Here is a 22715-nt window from a genome sequence, read left to right as displayed (position 1 = left end):
AGGGTTTCTCTTTGTAGCTTTGGAGATTGTCCTGGAACTCACTTTGTAGACCAGGCTGGCCTCGAATTGACAGAGATATCCACTTGCCTCTGCCTCCTGAGTGCTGGGATTAAAGGTGTGTGCCACCACCATCTGGCTAATCACTGCTGATTTTAAGCCCTAGCTAACTAGCAGTGATTATCTAAAGATTTTATTTCACAGATTAACCCCTCCCCCCACCAGACAGAGTTTCTCTGTATGTCCCTGACTGTCCTGGAACTCCCTTTGTAGACCAGACTGGCCTTGAACTCACAGATGCACCTGTCTCTGCCTCTTGAGTGCTGGATTAAAGACACATGCCTCTATACCCAGCCTTACTTTCACAGAATCTTTATTGAAACTATCACACAAATGGCTCTGATAGGGAGCTTTAAGGGACTCTAAAATTTCCCTCTGAAACTTCATGGACCAGGCCTGTTATTTACATTTCTCTCAGCTTAGGTTCCAGTGCTCTACAAAACAACCCGCTAATCTCTGAGCACTCAACAGCTTTACCAGCCCAGAGCTAATCCTATAAATCTTCCACCAAGCAATGTGGTTCCATCCATCACAGCAATACCCCAGTCCTGGTACTCGTTTCTCTCCTCCTTTGCTTTAGTTGCTGTGATAAACACTGTGACCAAGAGCAACTTGGAGAGGGAAGGGGTTGTTTGGCTCACATGTTCTGATCACAGTCCAATCTTGAGGGAAGCCAAGACAGGACAAGCAGGGCAGGTCCTAGAGGCAGGAGCTAAAGCGGAAACCACAGACTCAGTTTTCACGGCTTGATCATTTTGCTTTCTTATTCATCCTAGATCTGCCTGTCCAGAAATAGTACCAGTACTACACACAGTATGCTGGGCCCTTACACATTAGTCAATAAACGTCCCACAGCCTTACCTACAGGACAGTCTAATGGAGCATTTTTTTTCAATTGAGATTCCTTCTTAGCAGATGCTCCTCGATTGAGTCAGGTTGACAAAAAACAGACAAAAAAACCTAACTGGTTTTTGGGACAAACACTTCTGCTTGCTTAAGTTAGACCTGCAATTTACTGTAAAGTATTTAGTTCAATCCCTAACAGAAGAAGACAGAGTGGGACATACTTGGAATTCAACAACTTGAAGACATTATAGCAGGAGAATTGGGAGTTCAAAGTTATCCTTCGCATAATAGTCATTTGAGGACATCTGAGCATCCTAAGACCTTTGTCTCGAAGGGGGATAAAAGGAAATAAATAGGTAGTTAGATGCTATGATGGGATCTTCCAGCTTCTAGAAAGGTTAAGACAGCCGGGCAGTGTTGGCGTACACCTGTAATCACAGCACTTGGGAGGCAGAGGCAGGCGAATCTCTGAGAGTTCGAGGCCAATCTGGTCTACAAGAGCTAGTTCCAGGGCAAGCTCCAAAACTACAGAGAAACCCTGTCTCGAAAAACCAAAAAAGAAAAAAAAAAAAAAAAGGTTAAGACATAACTATCATAGTAAGATCCAGTGTCAGATATTTATGTACTGATAGCTGCTATTATGTGGATGGATTTGATAACTTTAAGCTAAATGAAAAAAATAGGAATTCATTAATATGAAATGCCAGGTAGTTTTTAGAAAGTGGTTGCTAGGAGTAAGGAATAATGGTGTTTACTTAATTGGAACTAGATGGTACCAGTTGGAGGGCATTGTGAATGTACTTAATGTGATTGAATTCTATTCTTGAAAATGATTATAATGATACATTTTATGTTGCCCATACACAACATAAGAAGGATGTGAAACCTTTCCAATACTCTCCAAACCTGGTCGCTGTCACAGCCCCCTACAGACAGGTACTATACAGGCCTGTACTTTAGTAATTAATGCTAGGATGAATTTCATTTACTGGGGTAATTGTTTGCTGCATACTGTTCTGTGTGACCTTGGTGGTACCTAGTGAGTCTGAAATCTTTGAGGGTGCTGCTGCGTGCAGAGTAATCATGCAGCACTTCTGGATGTAGTGTAGGGTGCAATTTATGCTTCAAATTTTACATGCAAGTTGTTGGTAATTGTTTTGAATTTTCTCTTTTTTTCAATTTGGGCATGAATGCCCTAGATGGCATGACTGGCCTTAACAACCTAGAACTCTATATACCCATGTTGGTCTTAGTTGGCTGCTGTCCTTTCTGTCCTCTTAGCTCTTGAATTACGGTTGTGTAACCCTCTTGGCATGGGTACTCATTTTTGATCATGAAGACTTTTTTTTTTTTGGTTTTTCGAGACAAGTTTTCTTTGTGGTTTTGGAGCCTGTCCTGGAACTAGCTCTTGTAGACCAGGCTGGTCTCAAACTCACAAAGATCCGCCTGCTTCTGCCTCCCAAGTGCTGGGATTAAAGATGTGTGCCACCACCGCCCGGCTTCTGAAGACTCTTTTATTGATATTTCTCAGAACTCTAGAGAAAGTAAATTCTCTATTTTCTTAGTGTCTTTCTATGAAGTTCACAATCAAGGGCTATGATTAGATTGAAGTCACTCCAAGCTTAGTGTTGTTGGGGGCTTCACATCTACCTGTGCCCTTGCCAGTTTACTCTGGCGAAGTTTCAGTGTGTCCTTTGAACACATGGACAGTGAAAAAATGTTGCTTGGACAATATTTAGTTTCTTGTGTGTGTGTGTGTGTGTGTGTGCATGCGTGCACAAAAGACTGGAAGTTTATGTGCAACAGAAGACACAATGGGTGTTGGTCCTTAATCTTTTACTTTGAGGCTGGGTCTCTGTTTGCTGCTCTGTATGCTAGGAAGGCTGGCCTACAAGCTTTTGGGGGAGTTCCCTTGTTTCTGCCTCCAGTCTTCCTGGGTCACAGCCTGGGTCACAGATGTATGCTATGATGCCTGGTTTACATGGGTTCTGGATACTCAGATTGTCCACCTGAGCAGCCTTGTCAGTTCCATCTTTAATTTATTCTAGTCAAGGTAGATACCTGGTGGGTTTCATGATGAAAATCATCTGAAAAATCACTGTCTGTGTTTTTTCCATTAGTGGTGCTTGTGGGGAGGTAAAAATGGCTTTTGAGCGGAGAACTTGCAGGAAAGTAGCCATAAAGATCATCAGCAAACGGAAGTTTGCTCTCGGCTTGTCGAGAGAAGCAGTGAGTACCCGAGTTACTCGTGTTTATAGCTGCCTGGTCTTCACATTGCCTCTTAACTTCCTCAGGAACCCTGGAGCATGACTCAGTCTCAGGAAGACTGGGTAGCTGAGATGTAGTACTTTTTTTCTCCTTGGTTTTTCAAGACAGGGTTTTTCTGTGTGGCCCTGGCTGTCCTGGAACTCGCTTTGTAGACCAGGCTTGCCTCAAACTCCCAGAGAGCCGCCTGTCTCTGTTTCCTGAGTGTTGTGATCAATGGTGGATGACACCTCCTGGCTGTACTTTACTCTCAGCACTGATTTTGAAAGTATTTGTTAAAATGGCAACTCCTTATTAGCTGTGATGTATTATTTTGCCTCACTCTACTAGTTATGTGGTGATTACTTTTTAGTCCAAAAAAAACTTTTTTTTTTTTTTTTTTTTTTGAGATAGGGCTGTCTCACAGCCCCAGCTGGCCTTGAACTTATGGAGTGAGTCTGGCCTATGCTAGGCATATACTCCCATCTTGACAGAGGGAGCTTATTAATGCTCTTATTAATTAACCTTTAAATTATTTTTACTATTTGATGACAGCAAAGGAGAGCGACTGACTGTTTCCCTAGGCCCTGCTGATCCCATTTGCTATGAAAGGCTTCAGGTGTTTCCAAAGAGTCAGCTAGCCTCTGCCTGATGTGATTCAGTTCAGTGTGAGCTGAACACTCTACACATGTTCTGGATATTATCAGACAGGTTTAAACAGATGTCACTGAGGAGCAGTGGTTCCGACTTCCTCATAATTTATGCAGATAAGAATTAGCTGCTTGGGGCTGGAGAAGATGGCTCAGTGGTTAAGACTACTGACTGCTCTTCTGGAGGTCCTGAGTTCAATTCCTAGTAACTACATGGTAGCTTAGCCATCTGTAATAAGATCTGATGCCCTCTTCTGGCCTGCCGGCATACATGCAGGCAGAACACTGCATACACAATAAATAAATACATCTTTAAAAAAAAAGAATTATCTGCTTGATTGTTGAGGTAATTCCCAATTCTTTGCTCTTTGGCAAATGGCAATGACTGAGTTTGTTACAGAAACACATTTAAAAAAAAGTTATTTTCAAGACAGGGTTTCTCTTTGTAGTCCTGTCTTTCCTGAGACTTGCTCTGTAGCCCAGGCTGACCTCACACTCTGCCTCCTGAGTGCTGGGATCAAAGGTGTGTGCCACCACTGCCCAGCTTCGAAACATTTTTATCAAAGTCAGAGATTTATGAATGCCAGACAAGTACTGTGCCACTGAGATAACATTTCCAGTTCTCAGCTGCAGATTTTAGAATGTAAATTATTTTTATGTGACAGCTGTTTATGACTTTTCTGCCCACATTTACTGAATAAGTGAGCCAGATGTGTTGTGTTTCTGCACATATGCGATGCAGTAGTATAAAAGGTAGGACCCAATCACTCTTCCTGCCCAGCCAGCTGTTTCTGGCTTTAACATTCTTCACATTGTTTTTCCCTAGTTAATTCTATTCTTACATGGCAATAGGAATTTCCGGTCTGTGTTCACTTTGTTATAGACATGATTCTGGATTTGCCTCCTGTTTCGGGGGGAAAAGCATATCTACTAGATTGATTAAAAAGTTAGAACCAATCTTTACTTCTTAATTGTTCTCTTTCATTCATTGTACTCTGGGACCTCTCAGTAGACCCTCCCACCCCAGCCTGCAATGTAATAATGAGCGCGGGAGCTGAGAGGAAAAGGCTGGATTTAAAAATTTTAAATCTGGGGGGCTGGAGAGATAGCTCAGTGGTTAAGAGCACTGGCTGTTCTTCCAGAGAACCTGGGTTCAATTTTCAACACTCACAGCTCACAGCTATCCATACTCCCAGTTCCAGGGGGCTCAGCACCTGCACACAGATATTCAAGTTTTCAACTCGAACTTGTCCATACCGGGTTTCATGGTCTAAGTTAATGAAGACTGACCAGGTCTCTTACTCTCACACAGATGAATGTGCATAAAAATAAAAAATAGAGACAATATGTATTTAAAAATCTTTAATCTGAGCTTCTTGGACAAAATCCATTTTACATAAATACGTAATTTTGTGTCATCTGTATGAACAGAGGGTCTTTACTTAAGATGAATACTAACCATTGCAATTATTATTATTAATGAACTGTAATGTTATCCTTTTTAAGGACATGGCTCCCAGTGTTGAAACTGAAATAGAAATTTTGAAAAAACTGAATCATGTAAGTATCACTATCACTTATAGAAACTTGTCTCAAAATACGGGACATGTATAGAGCATGTCTGTAGGGGTTAGTGTCGACCTGGGCATGTGAACACACACGTGACCAAACTCTTTTTTTAACCTTGCAAGAGTTTTCCTTAAAGCTTGTGAAAATATAATCCTCTGTAAAGGCTCTATGACCTCATGATTCAATGCTCAGTATTTTTGATGAGATCTTGACCAAAATCTTACAGAGATTATTGATCATATTTGTAAAGAAAATGAAAGTTTTAGTGAGGTTAATCACATCTGAAAATTTGGCACTTTTAAATACTTTTTATTTGGAGTATTTTATTTAAATCTATGGTGTGTGAGAGGTGAATGGAGTCCTGTCACTTTATCTTGTCTCATTCCTTGGTGGGGAAGTCTGGTTGGGTATAAATGGTCCTCCTTTTTTCTCAGGATCAGTGTGTCTGTGGAAGACGAGAAGGGCTGTAGTGGGCTGGGCTGGTCCTGTCTTCCCTTTGCTAGTTCTTTCAGTGTCTTCATCGGTTTATGTGTCCCCGTAGGGACTGGAGTCAACTTGACCCAAATCTGGCTTATTCTCACTTTTAACCTCCAAACAGAAGAGTTTCTTTGTTCTCTCTTTCATCTCCTCACATCCCTCCGAGTACTTGAAGCTCTTTTTATTCTAAATTACCGCCGTTGACACAGGATCTCACTGCCTGTTTACAATTCAGTGGCCGAGCCTCTTACTTGGCTGTCCTCTGTTGGATTTGCAGCTTCTTCCTTTCCTGCTCCCTCTTCCCTTTCCTTTTTCTTTCCTTCTGCCTTTTCTCCTCCTCACCTACCTCCTCTCCTGCTCTTTCATTTTATTCTTTTTTGTTGTAGTTGTTTGGAGACAGCCCTGCACTGCTGCCCTGGTTGGTCTGGGAATACTGTGCTCATATGACCCTTCCATCTCTGTCTCTTTTTTTTTTTTTTTTTGTGGTTTTTCGAGACAGGGTTTCTCTGTGGTTTTGGAGCCTGTCCTGGAACTAGCTCTGTAGACCAGGCTGGTCTCGAACTCACAGAGATCCGCCTGCCTCTGCCTCCCAAGTGCTGGGATTAAAGGCGTGCGCCACCACCGCCCAGCCCATCTCTGTCTCTTGAGTGAGTTTGTTTCTGTTCCTTGTAACAGGAACTGGCTAAATTGACTTGGCTGGGCTCTGATTCCTGGCTCAAGCAATCTTCCTGCTGTAGCCTGCTTTGCCAGTTTTATTTTGTTTTGTAAAACACATTCAGTGCTGGCAAAAAGGTTCAGAGGTTTAAGGCACTTGCTACTAAGTCTGACAATCTTAGTTGGAACCTAGGAACCACAGGAGGAAGGAGAAAATCAGCTCTCACAAGTTCTCCCCTGATCTCCACTCATGCTTGCTCTGTGGCATGCATAGATATAGATAGACACATGCAATTAAATAAACAAACAAGCAAACCAATCCATACATCCCATCTCCCTAAATATTTTACTGGTTATTTTGATCCTTTTTAAAGCGGAAGTCTCGCCTTAGCACTCATCAGTGTTTCCAAGGTCTTACATGCTGCGAGGCAGTGGGGCCTCCACTGCCTGTCTTCTAACAGTTTACTGCAGGAAGGCCCTGGATACAGAGCAGCAGTTATGATGAGACTTGCTCTGATGGAAGAATACTATAGTGAGTTTCACCACCCTCTTAATCTCAAACCTGGACGTAGTATAGGCTGTCCGGTTCTCACATGATCACAATCCTTTATTCTGATTGATACTCACCCAGTCTGGTTCTTATCCCTATCACTGAACTTGACTGTCAATTGTAAGCACAATAGGTGTGCTTTCTAAGTGGAAAATCATAAGTGTGCATTCTAGAGTATCTAAACCTGTTCTTCCCTGCCTGCTGTGTTCTCTGTCCCCTGTGCTGATAACTCGGTCATAATCTGGAGGCCGTACTTGGAAGGTCTTATACAATGGGGAAGATCTAATCATGAAAGTTTCCTTCCATTGTCCATGCTTCCAGTCCTGGAGCTGTATGGGTCTGGTGTCTGGTAATATAATTGGGCTTCCTCCCTAGCTTTCTTCTTTGTTGTTGAGAAAAAGGTCTCATATTGCAGGCTGGCCTTGAACTTGTTTTATAGCTGAGGTTGGCCTTGAGTTCTTGATTTTCCTTCCTTGCCCTCCTAAGTGCTAGAATTACAAATTAGCTTCATGGTCTCTGGTTGTGTGTCTGGTTCTCCTTCACTCTTGTGCTAGGATTGGATTTCAGGTCTCAGACCTGCTGTGAAAATTCCCCACCAGCATTCTGCTGCTGGCTTATGCATGGTCCTTGTCAGGTTGCTTGAGTCCTGTTCTGGACAAATGAAGAAGGCTGCGAGGACCTGCTGTCACTCTTAGGTAGGCTCATATGCACACATGAATTTCCCCTTGCTGATTGATATTGAGTGTTCTCTCTGAAGGGTCAGAAACATTTCTTCTGCCTTCTCCTGTACTTGACATAAAGACATCCTCAGATAAGAGTCCAGTGCCTGGTCTTTGTCCTCCTGAGACCTCAGTTTCTGGGCCTTGAGGTTTCCTTTGTGGAGTGTCTCACTTCTCTCCTCTTCTCTGTTTTAGCCATGCATCATCCAGATTAAAGATGTTTTTGATGCAGAAGATTATTACATTGTTCTGGAGTTGTAAGTAGTAACTTTGTTTTCTTCTGTTTTGTTTTGGTTTTGGTTTTTTTGAGACAGGGTTTCTCTGTGTAGCTTTGGAGCCTGTCCTGGAACTTGTTCTGTAGACCAGGCTGGCCTCGAACTCATAGAGTCCTGAGATTGGAGTCATGTATCATTGCTGCCCAGCAAATAGTAGTAATATCTTAAATTTATGTTTCTGTGTAAGTCTTATAAGCCAGCAAAGAATTGAATACAGACCTGCGTTTGTCATGCTGGGGCTCTTAAAGGGGATGTGTTAGTGGGGTCACTGCGTGTGTGTGTGTGTGTGTGTGTGAATTCTAAAGCCCTTCTAACGCCAGGTATGAAGGGATTGAGACCTTGTATCTGAGGCCTGAGATTGAGCTTTATTTTGTACAGGACAAGCTGATTGCCCTTGGAAGGAATTCATTTCACCTCCCTGACTCTCATTTTCTGAGTGTTGAATTGAATAACAATTGTACTCTAGCTTGTAGACTTCTTAAAAGGATTAAATGATTTAAGGGTTGGGAAGCCCTTCAGGATACTGACAGATGTGCACATTCAACATGAGTCCAATTTATCATTACTCTGAAGATATCTGCCTGTGTGGACTGTTCTTGAGAACTGTGAGCCCTGGCTACGTGGTGGCTCTTGAATGTCTTTTCATATCTTCAAATTTTTTGTCTTTCCTGGAGGTGGCCTGCTGCATGTCTGTTCTTGTATAAACTTGTGTGTTTCTGGGAGCAGCTTTTGGGCCAGACAGGAAATGCTGTGCTCATAGTTCCTATGAGGAGTGGCCATTAAGATTATGATTGGGAGGGCACGATGTCTCATTGAATAAAAGCACCTGCTGCCAAGTTTGAGGACCTGAGTCTGATCTGTAAGACCCAAATGCTGAAAAGAGAGAACTGATTCTTGTAAGTTGTCCTTTGACCTTTACGTTTAAGACATGTCGCACATGTGCTTTATACACAACCCCCACCAGCAATAGTGTGTGTGTGTGTGTGTGCCCATTATTTATAGAAAGGCTGGAAACATGGCTCAGTGGTTAAGAACACCGATTGATCTTCTGGAAGCTTTGGGTTCAATTCTCAGAACCTGCACGAGTTCAGGTAACATATTAATAATAGTAGTAACAATATAATCAACAGTTGCTGCTGCTTGTTAAAGCCTTGCTGTGCGCCCAGTATTGCTGTCGGCGTTTCCCTTGAATGGACTTATCTATCCTTCATAACGCTCCTACAGGTTCCAGTGGGTTACTGCTTCACTGTTGACGTTTCCTCATTGAACATCTGCACTGTGCCATGCTTTTTACCTGCATCAGTAGTTCTGCTCTGTGGGTGGACTCAAACCTAGGGTCTTGCACATGGTAGGCAAGGGCCCTCCCTACATTCTCAGCCCTCACTTAGCACTTTTTTTTTTTTTGAAGTGGAGTCTCATGTAGCCCACTTTGGTATTAAATTCTTTGTGTAGCTCAGGATCTCCTTGAATATACCAGCCTCTTTTTTCTGAGTACTGGGCTTATAGATAATGTACCACCAATTATGTCTTTATTTGACATCAGTTATTATAGATAGAATTAAAGTTGTGGGCCACCACCACCCTGCTGGAACCAGACTTTTGAAAGTCCCTAAAGAAGTCATGCTATTCCACTTTTTCTTCTTTTCTAGCTGGGGCATCTGACTGTGGATGAGGCTTTTAATAGCTCATTCATTTGTTAGAAGATTTATTTTGTATTACTTTTAAGTTTGTGTGTCTGTGTCTGTACACATGACTGCCAGTGCTTGGAGAGGTCAGAGGTGGGCTTTGTTTCCCTGGAGCTGGAGTTGCAGGCACTTGTGAGTTAGGCACGGGTGTTGGGAGGTGAGTGAATGAGGGCATGACCTCTCCAAGGTATGGTTGAGGAGAAGGTTTTTATTGTCAGAATAAGGGAGAGCACAGCGAAAGGCATCTGGAAGAGTCCAGAGCTGAGAGAGAAGTAGCATAATAAACCAGGCTATGGGGCTGGAGAGATGGCTCAGTGGTTAAGAGCACTGTCTGCTCTTCCAGAGGTCCTGAGTTCAATTCCCAGCAACCACATGGTGGCTCCAAACCATCTGTAAAGAGATCTGGCACCCTTCTCTGGCGTGTGGCAGAAAGTTGTATACATAATAAATCTTTAAAAATAAATAAATAAATAAATAAACCAGGCTATGAGAGAAGAGAGAAATGAAGAGGAGAGAGGAACAGGAAAGAGCAAGGAGGAGGGCCAAGAGAACCAAGAGAGCACATGGCCCAAAAGGCAGCGAAGTTATGGAAGCCCAGAAGCTGCGGAAGTTTAGGGGAGGGGATAGGTTGAAAAGAGCTGAGGGGAGCCTTGGGGTCTCAGTGAGCCTTAACAACTGACCCATTTCTCTCAGCCTTCAAGGTTATTTATCTGTTTGTTTTGAGGCATGGTATCCTGTATCTCTAGCTAGCCTGGGGCTTACTATATAGATCATAACAGGGTGGCCTTGAATTCTACCTGAGTGCTGGGATTAAAGTTCTGTCCTACAACGCCCAGTCAAGTGCATTAATTTTATTTTATTTATTTATTTTTTCTTTTTTTTATTAATTAATTTATTTAATTATTAAAGATTTCTGCCTCTTCCCCGCCACCACCTCCCATTCCCTCCCCCTCCCCCAATCAAGTCTTCCTTCCTCCTCAGCCCAAAGAGCAAGCAGGTTTCTCTGCCCTGTGGGAGGTCCAAGGACCACCCACCTCCATCCAGGTCTATTAAGGTGAGCATCCAAACTACCTGGGCTCCCACAAAGCCATTACGTGCAATAGGATCAAGAACCCATTGCCATTGTTCTTCAGTTCTCAGTAGTCCTCATTGTCCGTTATGTTCAGCGAGACCGGTTTTGTCCCATGCTTTTTCAGACCCCGGCCAGCTGGCCTTGGTGAGTTCCCGATAGAACATCCCCATTGCCTCAGTGTGTGGGTGCACCCCTCGCAGTCCTGAGTTCCTTGCTCGTGCTCACTCTCCTTCTGCTCCTCCTTTGGATCGTGAGACTTCAGTCCAGTGCTCCAATGTTGGTCTCTGTCTCTGTCTTCTTTCATCGCCTGATGAAGGTTAATATTCAGGGGGATGCTTATATGTTTTTCTTTGGGTTCACCTTCTTATTTAGCTTCTCTAGAATCACGAAATATAGTCTCAATGTCCTTTATTTATGGCTAGAAACCAAATATGAGTGAGTACATCCCATGTTCCTCTTTTTGGGTCTGGCTTACCTCACTCAGGATAGTGTTTTCTATTTCCGTCCATTTGTATGCAAAATTCAAGAAGTCATTGTTTTTTACTGCTGAGTAGTACTCTAATATGTATATATTCCATACTTTCTTCATCCATTCTTCCATTGAAGGACATCTAGGTTGTTTCCAGGTTCTGGCTATTACAAACAATGCTGCTATGAACATAGTTGAGCATATACTTTTGTTGTATGTTTGGGCATCTCTTGGGTATATTCCCAATAGTGGTATTGCTGGGTCGAGAGGTAGGTTGAACCCGACTTTCCTGAGAAACCGCCACACTGCTTTCCAAAGTGGTTGCACAAGTTTGCATTCCCACCAGCAATGGATGAGAGTGCCCCTTTCTCCACAACCTCTCCAGCAGAGGCTATCATTGGTGTTTTTGATTTTAGCCATTCTGACCAGTGTAAGATGGTATCTTAATGTTGTCTTGATTTGCATTTCCCTGATTGCTAAGGAAGTTGAGCACGATCTTAAGTGTCTTTTGGCCATTTGAACTTCTTCTGTTGAAAAGTCTCTGTTCAGCTCAGTGCCCCATTTTCTAATTGGATTGATTAACCTTTTACGGTCTAATTTCTTGAGTTCTTTGTATATTTTGGATATCAGACCTTTGTCAGTTGCGGGGTTGGTGAAGATCTTCTCCCAGTCAGTGGGTTGCCTTTCTGTCTTAGTGACAGTGTCCTTTGCTTTACAGAAGCTTCTCAGTCTCAGGAGGTCCCATTTATTCAATGATGTCCTTAGTGTTTGTGCTGCTGGGGTTATATGTAGGAAGTGTTCTCCTGTGCCCATGTGTTGTAGAGTACTTCCCACTTTCTCTTCTATCAGGTTCAGTGTGTTTGGACTGATATTGAGGTCTTTAATCCATTTGGACTTGAGTTTTGTGCATGGTGATAGATATGGATCTATTTTCATTCTTCTACAGATTGACTTCCAGTTTTGCCAGCACAATTTGTTGAAGATGCTCTCTTTTTTCCATTGTATACTTTTAGCTCCTTTATCGAAAATCAGGTGTTCATAGGTTTGTGGGCTAAAGTCAGGGTCTTCTATTCTATTTTTTTTTTAATTTTATTTATTTATTATGTATACAATAGTCTATCTGTATGTATGTCTCCAGGCCACAAGAGGGCACCAGACCTCATTATGTGGTTGCTGGGGATTGAACTCATGACCTTTGGAAGAGCAGGCGATGCTCTTAACCACTGAGCCATCTCTCCAGCCCCCTCTTCTATTCTATTCCATTGGTTGACTTCTCTGTTTTTATGCCAGTACCAAGCCGTTTTCAGTACTGTAGCTCTGTAATAGAGTTTGAAGTCAGGGATGGTAATGCCTCCAGACGATCCTTTATTGTATAAGATTGTTTTGGCTATCCTGGGTTTTTTGTTTTTCCATATAAAGTTGATTATTGTCTTCTCCAGATCTGTGAAGAATTTTGATGGGATTTTGATGGGGATTGCATTGAATCTATAGATTGCTTTTGGTAGAATTGCCATTTTTACTATGTTGATCCTCCCAATCCAAGAGCAAGGGAGGTCCTTCCATTTTCTGGTGTCCTCTTCAATTTCTTTCTTCAAAGACTTAAAGTTCTTGCCAAATAGATCTTTCACTTCCTTGGTCAGAGTTACCCCAAGGTATTTTATGCTATTTGTGGCTATCGTGAAAGGTGATGCTTCTCTGATTTCCCTCTCTGCTTCCTTATCCTTAGTGTATAAGAAGGCAACTGATTTTTTGGAGTTGATTTTGTAACCTGCCACATTACCAAAGGTGTTTATCAGCTGTAGGAGTTCTTTAGTAGAGTTTTTGGGGTCGCTTATGTATACTATCATATCATCTGCAAATAATGAAAGCTTAACTTCTTCCTTTCCAATATGGATCCCCTTGATCCCCTTATGTTGTCTTATTGCTATTGCTAGAACTTCAAGCACTATATTGAAGAGGTATGGAGAGAGTGGACATCCTTGTCGTGTTCCTGATTTTAGTGGGATGGCTTTGAGTTTTTCTCCATTTAATTTAATATTAGCTGTCGGCTCGCTGTAAATAGCTTTTATTATATTTAGGTATGACCCTTGTATCCCTAATCTCTCCAAGACCTTTATCATAAAGGAGTGTTGAATTTTGTCGAATGCTTTTTCAGCATCTAATGAAATGATCATATGGTTTTTTTCTTTCAGTCTATTTATAATGGTGGATTACATTGATAGATTTGCATATGTTGAACCAGCCCTGCATCTCTGGAATGAAGCCTACTTGATCATAATGGATAACTTTTCTAATGTGTTCTTGGATTCGGTTTGCCAGTATTTTATTGAGAATTTTTGCGTCGATGTTCATGAGTGAGATAGGCCTGTAATTCTCTTTCTTGGTTGGGTCTTTGTGTGGTTTTGGTATCAGGGTAACTGTAGCTTCATAAAAGGAATTTGGCAATGACTCTTCTGTTTCTATATTGTGAAATACATTAAAAAGTATAGGTATTAGGTCTTCTTGGAAGTTCTGGTAGAATTCTGCATTGAAACCATCTGGTCCTGGGCTTTTTTTGGAAGGGAGATTTTTGATAACTGTTTCTAATTCTTCGCGACTAACAGGTCTATTTAGATCGTTCACCTGGTCTTGGTTTAGGTTTGGTATATGGTACTTATCTAAAAAAGTGTCCATTTCTTTTGCATTTTCCAGTTTTGTGGCATACAGGCTTTTGTAGTAAGATCTAATGATTCTCTGAATTTCCTCTGTGTCTGTGGTTATGTCCCCCTTTTCATTTCTGATCTTATTTATTTGCGTGTTCTCTCTCTGTCGTTTAATTAGTTTGGGTAGGGGTTTGTCAATCTTGTTGATTTTCTCCAAGAACCAACTTTTTGTTTCATTGATTCTTTGGACTGTTTTCTGTGTTTCTATTTTGTTGATTTCTGCCCTCAGTTGGATTATTTCCAGTCTTCTACTCCTCCTGGGCGCGTCTGCTTCTTTTTTTTTCTAGAGCTTTCAGGTGTGCTGTTAAGTCCCCAATGTATGCTTTCTCCGTTTTCTTTAAGTGGGCACTTAGTGCTATGAACTTTCCTCTTAGCACTGCTTTCATCGTGTCCCATAGGTTTGAGTATGTTGTCTCTTTGTTTTCATTAAATTCAAGGAAGACTTTAATTTCTTTCTTAATTTCTTCCTTGACCCAGGTGTGGTTCAGTAGTTGACTGTTCAGTTTCCATGAGTTTGTCAGCTTTCTGGGGGTAGCATTGTTGGTGGCTTCTAACTTTAATCCGTGGTGATCTGATAAGACACAGGTGGACACTGATATTTTTTTGTATCTGTGGAGGTTTCCTTTGTTTCCAAGTATGTGGTCAATTTTCGAGAAGGTTCCATGAGCTGCAGAGAAGAAGGTGTATTCTTTCCTATTTGGGTGGAGTGTTCTATAGATGTCTGTTAAGTCCATTTGATTCATTACCTCCAACAATTCTCTTAATTCTCTATTAGTTTTCTGTCTGATTGACCTGTCCATTGGTGAGAGAGGTGTGTTGAAGTCTCCTACTACTAGTGTGTGTGATTTGATGTCTGCCTTGAGTTTTAGCAATATTTCTTTTACATAAGTGGGTGCTTTTATATTAGGGGCATAGATATTCAGGATTGAGACTTCATCCTGCTGAATCGTTCCTGTTATGAGTATAAAGTGTCCCTCTCGATCTCTTCTGATTGATTTTAGTTTGAAGTCAGTTTTGTTAGAAATTAGTATGGCCACACCTGCTTTTTTCTTAGGACCATTTGCTTGAAAAACCTTTTCCCAACCCTTTACTCTGAGTAGATGCCTGTCTTTGTGGTTGAGATGAGTTTCTTGCAAACAGCAGACTGTTGGATCCTGTTTTCGTATCCAATCTCTTAGCCTGTGCCTTTTTATTGGTGAATTGAGACTATTAATATTAAGTGATATTAATGACCAGTGGTTGTTAATTCCGGTTATTCTTACTGCTTTTGGTAGAAGAGTTTGTGTGTCTCCCTTCTTTGAGTTGTGCTGTTGAAGGGTCGCTAGATGCCTGGGTTATTGTAGGCAGTGTTGGCAATGTTGGATTCCTTGGGTTGTGATTTTCCTTCTATTACTTTCTGTAGGGCTGGATTTGTGGCTACGTATTGTTTAAATTTGTTCTTATCCTGGAATGTCTTGTTTTCTCCATTGATAGTGAACGATAGCTTGGCTGGGTATAGTAGTTTGGGTTTGCATCCATGGTCTCTTAGTTTCTGTAGTACCTCTATCCAGGACCTTCTGGCTTTCATGGTTTCCATAGAGAAGTCAGGTGTAAGTCTGATCGGTTTACCTTTATAAGTTACTTGGCCTTTTTCCTTTGCAGCTCTTAATATTCTTTCTTTAATCTGTATATTTTGTGTTTTGATTATTATATGGCGAGGGGACTTTTTTTTTTATCTAGTCTGTTTGGTGTTCTGTATGCTTCTTGAATATTCAAAGGAATATCTTTCTTTATGTTGGGGAAGTTTTCTTCCATAATTTTGTTAAAAATGTTTTCTGGACCTTTGAGCTGTGCCTCTTCTCCTTCTTCTATCCCTATTATTCTTAGGTTTGGTCTTTTTATTGTGTCCCATATTTCCTGAATGTTTTGTGATGAGAATTTGTTGGTTTTGGTGTTTTCTTTGATCAGTCCGTTTATTTTCTCTGTGGTGTCTTCAGAATCTGAGATTCTTTCTTCTATCTCTTGTATTCTATTGATTATGCTTGTTTCTGTAGTCTCTGCTCGTTGACCTATATTTGCCATATCCAACTGGTCCTCAGTTTGTGTTTTCTTCCTTGCTTCCATTTCAGTTTTCAATTCTTGGACTCTTTCCATTACCTGTTTGATCGTTTTTTCTTGGCTTCCCAGGGTATCATTTACGTATTTACTCATTTCTTCAAACTTTTTGTTATACTTCTCATCCATTTCTATGAGGGCGTTTTTTACATGTTGTTTAAGGGACTCTATTGCTTTCAAAAAGTCAGTTTTTTCCTCTTCTCCTGTGTTAGGGTGTTCAAGTCCTTGTGTTGTAAGATCATTGGGTTCTGGTGTTTTCATGTTGTTTTTCAGATTGTTGGGTGAATTCTTGCCTTGGCGTCTGCCCATCTCCTCTTACCGATGCTATCTATTGGGTTTGATTTAATTGTAGCGGAGCAATCTGCTCTCAGTGCGGGCTTCACTGTTTCTTGCCTACACTATCCTGCATCCAGTGCCTCCGCCGCCCGGGCCTGCCTGCCGGTGCCTCCGCCGCCCGGGCCTGACTGCCGGTGCCTCCGCCACCCGGGCCTGCCTCAGTGCATTAATTTTAAAAGTTATGTGAAGACTGGATAAAAGTGGCCTGTGCTTTAGTGCTAGAGTTCCAGGCCAGGGCCTTTCACTTGTGAGGCATGCGCTCATTTGTGCTCTCTCTCTCTCTCTCTCTCTCTCTTTCTCTCTCATGCACACACGCACCCCGTTTTGCTGAGCTAGATGAGTTTCTTTTGTGCTGTGCCTCCACGAGTGAAGGTCCCTCTTTATTTCTGTTTCAGGATGGAAGGTGGAGAGCTCTTCGACCGGGTGGTGAGCAAACGCCTGAAGTAAGCAACCTGCAAGCTCTATTTCTACCAGATGCTTTTGGCTGTACAGGTGAGAGAAGCCCTCTTGTGGTAGGCAAGGCCATCCTCTAGGAGAAAATGCCTGCCCCCGTGACTCAGATGATCGAATGCTGCTGGGAGTGTGAGAGACAGTAAGGAAGAGAACTAAAGAAATGACCTGGTGCCATAGCCTGGAATCCCGGCTACTTGGGGAGGTTAAGGCAGGAGTCTCGTTCAAATCTAGCTTAGGCAATTTAGAGAGAACTTGTTTCAAAATGAAACACTTCAGAGGTAGAGTGCTTGCCTACCACGGACAAAGTCATCTCAGAAAAACAAAATCCATATAACCCCATTATGTTTTTGACTTGGAGGGCCTTCTGGAGGGGCATTGATTTTTGCACCTACCTGATCCCTGTGGCAATGTCTTGGTTTTCAAGGAGTAAAGATAGGATTGAAAGCAAAGCTGACTGACCAGTTGGGATAATTTGTTCTTCTGCGGTCCGATAATGTGTTCTTTATGAATAGCACCCCATGAAATCCAGTGCACCAGTAATGGGTGGGTGTCAGGGAATGTGCTCGTGCTTTGTCCCATATTTTGTGGTGGTGATTACTTCCCATGGTTTGATAAGTTGGTCAGTGTCTCTCTCCCTCCTTCTTCCCCCATCTCTGTCCTCTAACTTTTAACTCTCCTCTGCTGACAAGGTCTCTCTCTGTGGCCCTAGTTGTCATAGAATCCATGCTGGCCTTTAGCTTCAAAGCCAGGCAGTGGTGCAGCACAGCTTTAGTCCCAGCACTTTGGAGGCAGAGGCAGGTAGATTTCTGTGAGTTCAAGGCCGGCCTGGTCTACAAAGCAAGTTCTAGGACAGACAAGGCTACACATAGAGAAAACCTGCTGAAGCCTTACTCCAGCTCTGACTTTAAGGAGTGAGCTGACATTTAATACAGCTTGGGCTCACCCCGGCTAGGAGTTAGGTATTGGTCACCGTCTTCACATGTGTTTGGTATGAACCAATGGTCCTGCCTCTCTTTTTGGACAGTACCTTCACGAAAATGGGATTATACATCGGGACCTAAAGCCAGAGAATGTTCTTTTGTCTTCTCAAGAAGAGGGCTGCCTTATCAAGGTGGGAACTTTTCATTCTCTCTGTTGCCACCGCTGTATATTTCTTTTCAAAACTGTCCTTTAATTTCTTACATAAGAAAATAGGACTATCTAAAGGTTGAGAATCTGAACTTCCCATACTTAACAGTTATTGTTGAGATCACACCATATTCTACCAATCTAATGAGCACTTATTGAGTTCTGTGTATACAAGCCACTTCTGTGTTCAGAGAGGAAGGGTCTGAATGGACCCTTGAGTCATGGATCCCGCCTTCTCAGCCTAACCTCACTTTAGAATCTCTTGTTACAATTAGTAGACAAAAACTAACAAGAAGACCCCAAAACTCAAGGGTGAGAACAGGCGCATTTCTCCCCATTCCCCAAACTTTCCAGATGTTCCATGGTGTAGTTTAATTTAAGGGTCTTGGGTCTAAAAAATATGCCTAAGTGTTAAGAGTCTAATGTGTTTGTGGCCGGGCTTATGCAGTTTTTGTTAAGGTTATAATGATGGAAAAATCTTGGTTCTCAGGTTCCTGGGCCCAGGGATTTTCTTTTAAGCAAAATTAAATGCTTTGCAAAGACATGAAATTGTACATTTTGGGTTAATGGAGGGTGTGTGACTAATAGCCAATCCATGTTTCTTGGGAATGATTGGCTGTGATCGTGTTTGGATTTCGTTTGTTTCCTTTATAATTTTAGATCACTGATTTTGGACAGTCCAAGATTTTGGAGGAGACATCACTGATGAGAACTTTATGTGGTACGCCCACTTATCTGGCTCCTGAGGTTCTTGTCTCCAATGGGACTGCTGGGTACAGCCGTGCGGTAGACTGCTGGAGCTTAGGAGTTATTCTTTTCATCTGGTAGGAAACATTTTCTGTTTCACAGTCTAGTTGGATGAGTGCAGATGGAAGCTGTACCTATGTCTGGGTAGAGAGCTTCTGTTTGATTTTGGTCGTTTTTAAATCATTGATTCAAGGAAAAATTGATTTTTCTCAATGCTGAAAAGACCTGTGTATCCAAATGGCACTAAGAATGCCAGTTGATCTTTTTCCCTTTTTTTCTCTGCCAATATTAAGCCTTAGTGGGTATCCGCCTTTCTCTGAGCATAAGACTCAAGTGTCACTGAAGGATCAAATCACCAGTGGAAAATACAACTTTATTCCTGAAGTCTGGACAGATGTTTCAGAGAAGGGTATGGACACAAAAGAGTTTTACTAAATGTGGGTGTTTTTTTGGTGGGAGTTTCTTCTCAAACTCCGTGGTTTTTTCTCCTGTCTGTTTTGTTCCATTGCTTTGCACCATTTGAAGGGAAGAAGATATTATTAAGAGCCTGGGCTTTTGAGACTGAGATGGAGTCCTAAGTGTGCTATTTGTTAGTTTTGTGACCTTAGGCAAGATATTTAACTTTTTTGGTTCTCCATTTTCTTTATTTGTAAATAGGTGATCAATAACCCTGACATTAAAGATTTTGTGTGAGGTTTAATATAATATACACAAGGGCCTGCTACCCATTCAAGAGTGCAAGATAACTTTTAATAACAAACATTTCTTAGAGTAAGAAGAATGGAAAAGTTTAATGTCGTCAGTTAGCTGTATTTTATAATTTAAAAGTGCACCTTTGCAACTCTCTGGAAAAAAGGTGAAGACTAAGTGTCCAATAGTATAACCTAGGTGATAGTGTTAAATATCAGGGAATCCAGAAAGAATATTGCTGCAGCATGCAAGCTAGGCTTTGGCAGTTGCTGGCCTGTGGGTTGGGCTTTGTTTTTACATGCCTAGAGAGAACTACTCTCTGGTCTCACCATCAAGCAATGGGATACAGAGTTGGTGCATCCTGAGTATCTCATAACTGGGTAGAAGTTCAGTTTTAATTAGCCTAAACTCGATTACAGCAGCAGGAAAGGAAAGAAGAAGCCAAAAAATTGTGATGTCCCAGCAGGGAGTAATGGGATATATTCTTATCCACAAGGTTCCAGTTCTCTGCATTCAGAGAGGAAGGAGCTTGAAGAGCTCTCTCCACCAAATCGGCTGACTTCTTGCTGCTCTCCTCTCTGGCTGATGGTCTGTAGTTCTGATATAGTTTAAAAACACAGGTGAAATGTATTCTTTTTTTTCATTATGATTTTCCCAATTCTCTGCTTTCTTAGCTCTGGACCTTGTCAAGAAACTGTTGGTTGTGGATCCAAAATCTAGGTTTACCACTGAGGAAGCCTTGAATCATCCATGGCTACAGGTGGGTGTGTGAGGCAATGCATGTTTGCCTAAAATTAAGAGGAGCCTTGAACTGCGTGAGGTGAGGCTGAGGGTTACACAGTCTCTGTTGTTGGATTCATTTATGTAAGTGTTTTCAATTTGATTGTAGGTATAGTGTGTGTGTAAATGTTTTCAATCAGGATCCACATGTGGAGGAGGGAAAGAAGGAGGAAGAGATGAGGGGAGGGAGGGAGGGAGAATGGATTTGTGTGTGTGTTTGGGATGTCAACTCCTTCCTTGCAACTCATGCATAGCTCCTGGATGAACAAGCTCACTTCATGTTAGGTTCTGGCTCCATTTGGCTGCCCTGACATTGCAGCATAATCCTTTGAGAGCTTCGTCTTCCTCACTGCCCAGCTGTCTCCTTTTTCTGCCCCTCCTCTACCAGGTGGAGTGAGCTGGGCTGTGTTCCAGCCATTTTTCACCTTCAATCAAGAAATCTGGGGCAGGTCCAGGAAGGCAGTCTCCCTGAGGGAACCCAGTCACTTCCTGAGCCAGGTGGTTATGTTTTAAAGGGTCTCACTCTTGTTCCTAGTGAGCCAGCATGCCCTTAGTGCAGGCTGTCACCTGCACCCTTTTAGTTTGCGTGATGTCTGTGTTCACACATCCCTGTCGCTGTGAGATTTTTGTGCCAAGCTCATTCAAAGCTGCTGTCAGAGCATCTATGACTTTGGGAGATTAATTGCTGGCTTGGAGTTAATTAACTGGAGTATCCAGCAGTATCTACCAGTATTTTGGTAGATGTGATTCTGCTGCTCAGCTTTGCCACACTTTGCTGTGAACTCCTTATGGCTTCTGTTTGGTCTTGGGTGACGTTACCTTCCATGGTTCTCTGTTCCCGGGACACCTTGAAAAAACAAGTGTCCCTGTTAGTCTTCTGGGACTCTGGAAGATTGTCCACTTTCTCACTTGTAATTCTCCACACCTAAGTTTTGATCAGACCTGCTCAAGTTGAGAACAACAAATCCTTAAAAGAAGGACGGTGGCTGGGGTCTGGGGGGATGGTTCACCAGGCCCAGCAACCAAACCTGGGGACCTGAGTTTGATCCCCAGTACACATGGTGGAAGGAGAGAACTGACTACTGAAATTGTCTTCTGACTCCACACACGTGCACATATATAAATAAGCAAAAAATGCAATAAAATAATTAAGAAAAAGGAGGAAGATGGGGAGGGGAGGAAAAAGAACAGATAGATGTGTTTTGGATCTTGCGCTGGAAACATTTTCCTCCTAGAATAAATCTGTCAGATGATTTAGTGTTTGCTAGATCACACAGATCTGAAAACAGCAAGGGCCTTGGAGACCAGGAGTTTGGAGACAAAGGTGTCATTACATGTGGGGATTTAACTTTGATGAAAAAGAGAAACCCATTCCTTGGCTCCTTTCACATGCTTTAATAGGGGGGCAGCTTCTGGGATCCAAATGGAGGCAGACACACTGTGTTTGCTTTCTGTGTTATCATTCAAATAGTTAGGCCTAGCAACAAGGGTTTGTATTTGTCTGAGATGCATGAGTCAGCGTAGCCCATTTTGTTTGTACTTCTGTCTCAAAAGAAATCTGTTATGCACAAGCAAGAAAACATGAAGCTTGGCTCTGCCCCAATCTTTTTTTTTTTAATATTTATTGAGCTCTACATTTTTCCCTGCTCCCCTCCCTGCCTTTCCCCTCTGCACTTCAACCCTCCCCAAAGGACCCCACACTTCCAATTTACTCGTGAGATCTTGTCTTTTTCTACTTTATACTTCCCATGTAGATTCTATGTAAGTCTCTCTTAGTGTCCTCATTGTTGTCTAAGTTCTCTGGGATTGTGGTTGGTAGACTGGCTTTCTTTGCTTTATGTTTAAAAACCTATGAGTGAGTACATGTGATAATTGTCTTTCTGTGTCTGGGTTACCTCACTCAAAATAATGTTTTCTAGATCCATCCAATTTCCTGCAAAATTCAAGCTGTCGTTATTTTTTTCTGCTGTGTAATACTCCATTGTGTAAATGTACCACATTTTCCATAGTCACTCTTCGATTGAAGAGCATTTGAGTATCAATTTTTCACTTGAGTCGGAGGAGAGGATACTGCCGCCTTCCTGCAGGCCTTTCCCCTTTCACGGAGAGGCAGAAGTAACATCTTGGGACAGAGCTGAGAAGAAATGGATACCTTTGCTGAGATACTCCCTTAGGGGGGCAGAACAGAAGAAATGGATACCTCTGTAGTGATACTTGGTTTCTGTTTGAACCAATAAAGCTTGCCTGAAAATCAAGAGTGCAGAGCTAAGCTACTAGAGGTCAGCCAGTGGTGGCACACACCTTTAATCCCAGAACTGGTTGAGGCGAAGGTAGAGGGATTTCTGTTAGTTCAAGGCCACTCTGGGCTAGAGGAGATTGAATCTGTCTAAAAGAGAAACAGCTCACACAAATGTGATCCTAGTACTTGTGATCCCACGCCTTTAATCCCTCCACAGGGAGGTGGAGGCAGGAGGGATGTGGCTGGGAGGAGAGAGGAATGTAAGATGGGAAGAGAAGG

General features: G+C 42.2%; 1 protein-coding gene across 1 annotated transcript in view; it reads left to right on the top strand.

The window, feature by feature from the left end:
* The window catches only part of LOC130871172 (serine/threonine-protein kinase Chk2-like), a 41151-nt gene extending 19995 nt beyond the window's left edge, over positions 1-21156 (top strand). Inside the window, 9 exon segments of the mRNA XM_057764471.1 lie at positions 3024-3132; positions 5304-5357; positions 7962-8023; positions 16795-16891; positions 17877-17963; positions 18641-18804; positions 19021-19136; positions 20092-20177; positions 20586-21156. Coding sequence (XP_057620454.1) covers positions 3024-3132; positions 5304-5357; positions 7962-8023; positions 16795-16891; positions 17877-17963; positions 18641-18804; positions 19021-19136; positions 20092-20177; positions 20586-20594 — 784 coding nt within the window. The 3' untranslated portion in view covers positions 20595-21156.
* The last annotated feature ends 1559 nt before the right edge of the window (positions 21157-22715 follow it).

The sequence above is a fragment of the Chionomys nivalis genome, chromosome 3, assembly GCF_950005125.1.
Source record: "Chionomys nivalis chromosome 3, mChiNiv1.1, whole genome shotgun sequence".
Taxonomy (NCBI): domain Eukaryota; kingdom Metazoa; phylum Chordata; class Mammalia; order Rodentia; family Cricetidae; genus Chionomys; species Chionomys nivalis.
The sequence above is the reverse complement of the archived record's forward strand: the minus strand, read 5'-3'. Positions and strand labels throughout refer to the sequence as shown.